The following is a 6,543-nucleotide window of genomic DNA, read 5'->3' on the forward strand; positions in this document are numbered from 1 at the left end:
TACATCTTGACAAGAGACTTACTTGGAATCCACACACAAGACTGAAACGACAAGAAACTGCTCGTAGATTCCGATTGCTACAACACTTACTTGCCAAACGCTCTAAACTTCCCATTCAATACAAATAACTAGTATACACTGCGATAATCAGACCAATTTGGACATATGCAATCCTTACAATCCAAAATCCTACGTAAAATCCTTGATGCTCCTAATTACGTTACAAATAAACTCATTCACAAAGACCTTAAAATCCCATTCGTTGCAGAATTGGCCCAAAACAGTTATGCGTCTTTTCATTCCTAACTCCTTAACCATCCTAACCCATTAATTCTTAATCTTTCATCCTTAACAATCCCTGAGATTCCTCCGAGGCGCCACGGGACCTTCTAATTTTTCTAATTAATGTTTGAAGTACCACCAATGGTACTTCCAATCCTCCGAGGCGCCTGACAAGAAGATGGCACGAGACCAGCTAATGTAAAATGTCATTAGTGCTACCAATGGGTAGTTTCTCTACACGCCTGTAACACTCCAATTTAACTTAGATCAGATTTACTAAATATATTATAATGTACAGTTGTAAATAGCAATAAACAAATATTAAAAAAAAAAGGATATGAACTGCTGGCAATAGTTAAGAACATCAAGCGTATCAAGTCCTAGACGTTATTTTATCCAAATGTTTTATGTTTCGTTCGAATCTTATTTCGCTCCTATAATTCAGCCCATGGGTCCGGGATCCAGCCAGCCTCATAAAGTGGGTACCCATATATATCCCTAATTTGGTAAAAATCTGGCAGTGAATTGACTAAATGACCTCCTTGCACAACCGTTGGTCTAGTGAGTGTTCCTTCCAAGATTTTCAAGTGTAGATGAAACATACAACGTATTTACTTATTGTATTATTTTGTACAGTTGTAAATTACATTAAATAAATAAATAAAAAAAAAATTTTGTTGTGGAGGTATAATTTCTACCATTGTGTGCAGTTTACATGGCACTAAGCCCTTTCCAAGTTTCGTGTAGATTAGTGGTTTCGTGTTGAAGTTATTGTAGTTTTTGATATTTTCTACAAAAATTCGAAGGCAAAAATTTTGAGTAGAAAAATTGGATTTTGATTTCTACGACGATTCGTAATAAAGTTGATCTTCACGTCCCCAAAAAGCCCTTGGTTATTTTTGGGGGCGTGAATATCAATTTTATTTCTACTTAAAACAATATTTTGTTCCATTCTGCAATGGCAGTCGGTCTAAATTATTTGTGCTGTTATTATGGCATAGTGAGGTAATAATATATCGATCGATTTGTTTTTGGATGTAGAATAACAAAAAAAAATTAAGTTGAATTAATTTAAGAGTTTAAATATATGAAAATTCACAAAAACTAAAAATCCCTTTAATGTAGCCGGCCAAAAAAATAGTGACAACATAATTTGTCACCATTAAACGAATAATCATTCATCCTACCATCAGTTTTATAGATAAGTTGTGTTGGATTTAAAAAAACATTTATTTAAAAATTACAAAATATTTATATCATGGCTATTGAATTGCATCCAGGAAACTGTTGGGCTGAACAAATTGATGACCAAAAATCGGCACATGCGGGAAGAGATGAAGAGCCTCCTTCGTGAGAGGGAGAGGTTCAAAGGGCAACTGGATGAGCTACTGTCGCGGCTCAGCGCTGGCAGGGCATTCATCCATGATCTCATGGAGCAGGGGACAGTCGCCTTTGAACATAGGTCTGTATTCTCCTTAAATGTTGCTTATTTTCATACCTAACGAATACAAAGTGAATTTGTGATTAGTAAAATTGTGACAATCGGGGTAGAATGCTTGAGGAATGTCATTGATGATGGATGCTGTTTCATTAAAAAAATAAAATAAAATTTGTTATTATTGTAAAGACTGACTCTCCAACATCTCCACACCAAATAGGACTTGAAATGACTGGGAGTATGAAATGCTGTGTGGATTTTTCAAAGTGTGGCGGAGCGTCTGAGTTCCATTGTCCCTAATCTCCATCATGCTAGAGCAAAATGTAGAAATTGCAACCGACCCACAGTGGGTCGAAACGTAAATTTGGTATGAAAAAAATTTGACATCACGGTTTTTATTAATTTTTTTCACTTACCAATGAAGTTATGGTGTATAAGTAAAAAAAGAAAATAGGAATGTATAAAGTGCATAATGAGTGAAGTCGTACAATAAAAAATGAGTTTGTTTGTGACAAAGCATTATATTTTACGCTCAAAGTTCTGAATCGATTTGCAGAGCCACTCACAGCAAAGGCTAATGAAAGGGGCCATGAGGGAGCTTTTCACCAAGATCTCAATAATTTTTTTTGTTTCTTGTGAACGTGACAAATAGATCGGAAACTAAAATAAGGTTGTAAAGGAGATGAAAGGTGAAACCTTGACACATTGAGAGTTCGGTATTACCTGATGTATGTGAATTTGCAATTAAGCGCTGACTGTATTCCTACTGGCTTATAAGGAGTGGGTCTTGATTACAATTTTACAAGAAACCGATATTCCAAGTATTCTGTGAATATCGAGGTGATATATTGTTTACATAGCTTTGAAAACTGACTTTTTGGCTACCATGAGCAATGAACACACTAAACTAATTATGCAGCAAAGTTTTAATGTACTAATATTTTAAGACAAAACACAGTTCATTTCATAATAGTTTAATTGATTTAAAAAAATCACGTAATTTATTGCATGAAACATCGAATTTGCTGTTCAAGTTTATCGAAAGCTATAATTTCATAAAATATTTTATTTTGGTAGGGAGGAGGCACAGGGAAAACTGTTACTTCTGCGAAGGAAGAGAGTAGTGCTGCAGGAGAAACACGGACAAGCAATGCGAGATCTGGAAAGGGAACTGGAGGACAACATTAGGAGCGCTATCTTCATGACAAAGAAAGGTGAAGAACGAGGGGGCAATGCAGTGCGTGCCGAAGAGGAGGAGGGTAAGCGGAAATTGGTGCAAGGTGAGGTGAGGAGATTAGAAAAGGCCTTAGAGAAGATACTCGATTACTTCCCGGACATCTCTGACCCTAACGCCATGGCCGATCAGTATATGGTCCAAGAGGACGAGAACTTTGCCATCTTCAACTACGTTAACGAAGTCAACTGTGAGGCAAGCCTTTCCTGCACCTTTTTGTATGTATACCTAACTGATTGTGTCTGTGCTGTATGCCATTTCTTGAAAATAAAGATAGAATTATTAAAAATATGATGGGATAATTGACTAGATTTGTGTTTTAATGTATCAATTTGTGAAATAGAAATTTCATTTTAAACCTAGATTTATATATTTAATCTTTAAATTCATAACTTAAACCTATGTGTTCTTATATTGTGCTGGATTGGACAAGCAGTAGTATCAGATGTCAATAAAATGGAAACATTATTTTAGGTTATAAGAAAACTTCAAGAACTAATTATGGTAATTATGACTAAGCAGGCTTGCACTGTTGCAGAAACCTCACTTTGATGTAACTAAAAATGTTTCATCACTTCATACATTGCAATTCCCTTCTGACGTAAGTGACATACTGTGGATTTGATACTAAGACTCGTGGAAAGTTTGAAACTCTTTAAAAGACTCAATTTGATTCGCTTGGACGGTTAATGTTAATTTTTTGTCTTAGTCATCATCTACAAAAGCATTATGGATCTCCTCATGTCTCATGCTATCAAAGGATGTTGAGAAATCGTTAGTACAAACCCTTATCCTTTTTTAATTATTTGATCCTTTTCTAAGCAAAGATTAGACATTCGCCAATCCTTGAAAAGCTACACATCTCCCACTCCTTTCCTGTTTTAAAATAGAATAGTGTGCATGAAACGTAGTGCGGTTGCGGAAGAATGTTTGCAAATTCGGGAGTCCTACTTAGCCTTTCACATGGAAAGGGTCTGAATCGATGATATAGTAAATTGCAGCTATTTTGTTTCTTTCATGAATATTTACATTAAATTAAATAGACAAAGCTTAATTAAGGTACACTGTGATATGAAGTCAAGATAATGAAATCAAAATAAGATTACAACTTAGAGTAATGAATGAACGAGCATACATGAGGGAAAACATCTTAAACAAAGTCTTTATTACGAATCTTATTATAAGCCTTAAGTTTTAAAGTTTTACACATCTTCACGATAGCCTTGTACTGGTTCATTTCATTTATATCTCCTAAGTCGACTATACTGTGACGGAACGGAATTGCATTGGACTAAATTACTTGACATTAATAGGATGAGATTTTGTATTGCAAATAAGGCTTAGCTGGAAGTACACAATGGAAAGGAAACTTTGAGGTATTAGAAAGTTTGAGGTTCCTCCCTCATCTCACATCTCGAAGGGACACGCTAATTTTGTCCATAGTTAAAGTAAGCAAGGCTTGTCTTCATTGCTTAGTAAAATTACTCAAATTACATATTTAGCAAATTATTCGTTAAAATCAATCAACCAACCGGAAATGTTGGATTTTATACATTTTTTTTTTTCAAAAACAGCCCTAACGATTTTGATGAACTCACTGTGTCATAGTAAAACTAGATAATCTTAGAGGAGAAATAGAAAAAAAATCTCCAGATCGCATTTCTATTATTAGGAGGAACGAGGTTGGTATTAGTTATTCCTACTTCGAGAAACCCTAAAGTGCAAATTTTTATAACATCAGAAAAATATAAGTTTTTAATTATAAAAATTGGTTTCTTTTATTTATGGCTTGAATACCGAAGGTATTTAAAAAAAGGGCCAGGGTAACCCCGTGGGCTAAGACGCTTGCTTCATATAACCAAGTTAAGTGTGACACTTGCCACGGCTCCAATAGCAAAACGTATTGGAGATTGGACCCTACGGTCAGAAATGAGCTCCGACCACCAGATCATAGCCTCCAGAATGGCGGAGAAGGAAGGCGGTATCATAGAAGTAGAAAAGGGCTTTGTGACCCGATCGACGACCTGGAGAGCGTTTTCCAGTGAATTCCTTTCCACGGCCTGGCAGTCATCTTGGCCAAGAACAGCAGAGCCAAACTAAAGATAGAAGAGGTGCGCCATTCCGTGAGTGGTGCGAGAAGAGGAAGTTGAGTATGGAAGCAGCCAAGATACAGAGATAAGTGACATAAGAGGCTTATCCTATCACCCTGGATATCCAAGGAGACCTATCTTGGTGTGAGGATAAGAAGATTTGGTGCCACTTCTCACCTGGTGTATCTAAAGGTCAGAGTGACCCTGTCACTCGATGGATTTAGTGGGATAGGGGGTGCATTTTGGGGTCTCAGGTACCCTGCAACGATGTCCATATATAAAAGTATATATATCATGGGTATTCTGAGGTACGCATCCCCTGTGTGGAGCCGAAACCTCACGCAGATACAGAAGAGGAGACTGGCCACCATACAGAGATTGGCTCTGCTGAGGGTCACGAAGACATACAGAACAGTGTCACATGAGGGGGTGCAGGTGCTGGGCGGAGCGATGTCCTTAAATATAAAGTAAAGAGGCAGGGACTGGAAGCGCTACCGGAGGAACTCCGAGATAGGATCGGTGAGACTCTAAACGTATGGAAGAAAACGTGGAGGACTCAATAGAGGAGTGGAATGGACTTTGAGAAAATTCATCCCTACCGTCCTTTCTAGATTGAAGGCTAAATGGGTCCTCTCAGACTATTGGGTCTCACCGATCCTAACAGGACACGGAGGGTTCCAGGGAAAGCTGCAGAGCTTTGGAAAGAACATCGACCCCCGGTGCCCCAAGTGCGGAGTTCCTAAAACAGCAGAACACTTAATAGTAGATTGTCTCGCCATGGAAGGACACCGAGCCTGGTTGTCGAGAAAGACCGGGATTTTCGCCCTCGCCGAGTCGGACTTCCCCCGTTTGATGGATGAAGAGAATTATCTTCGGGTGGAAGGAGGTGGTGGGCCCAACTCATTTCACAATGGGAAGGGTTTGACCGTCCGACGAGCCACCGGAAGAGGGGGAAGCTGACCTAGACCAAGACCAGGAGGGCTGGACCAGCCTGGCAACTGCAGAAGGCACCCAGACGGATCAGATACAGGCAGCCCCATCAGTAAGGCGCTCAACTGAGCGCTGGGCTGCACCACAGTAAAAGTTTGTTTCTAATAATAATTAAAAGGAACCCCCTAACATTGTTACTGTTATAACTAATTCATAAAAAAAAATTGTCGATTTTTCGGAGCCGTGGCATGCGCACCACCCCACTGCTCCCGCACCTGCATCGGAGGGGATGGGACTGCACCAGGAATGGCATGGGAGGGGATTAAAAAGATTTGTTTCTCGGAAACTATTAGAAATGAATATTAACTTATATGGAAATCTAACCCACAACGTTCCGTATCGAGCACTGTGGTACTCACGCCCCATCGCGCACGGCCGTCCCATCCCTTCCATGGTGTTATGTCAATAGTCAGATTTTACTTTCACTTTTCTGTATATGAAACATTTTTTCATCCTGAATAATACAGAACCTACAAAACGACATTACAACACGGTCATAAAACTAGTAA

General features: G+C 38.6%; 1 protein-coding gene across 1 annotated transcript in view; it reads left to right on the top strand.

The window, feature by feature from the left end:
• Positions 1-3,311, top strand: part of LOC106688187 (Coiled-coil domain containing protein 114) — a 10,127-nt gene extending 6,816 nt beyond the window's left edge. The window contains exons 2-3 of the mRNA XM_067052791.1: positions 1,563-1,744; positions 2,798-3,311. Of these exons, the coding sequence (XP_066908892.1) occupies positions 1,563-1,744; positions 2,798-3,248 (633 nt within the window). The 3' untranslated portion in view covers positions 3,249-3,311. The remainder of the gene's footprint in view (positions 1-1,562; positions 1,745-2,797) is intronic.
• Positions 3,312-6,543: the final 3,232 nt, after the last annotated feature.

This window comes from Halyomorpha halys, unplaced genomic scaffold (genome assembly GCF_000696795.3).
Source record: "Halyomorpha halys isolate HHAL.00 unplaced genomic scaffold, Hhal_1.1 Scaffold1071.1, whole genome shotgun sequence".
In the NCBI taxonomy this organism is placed as follows: Eukaryota; Metazoa; Arthropoda; class Insecta; order Hemiptera; family Pentatomidae; genus Halyomorpha; species Halyomorpha halys.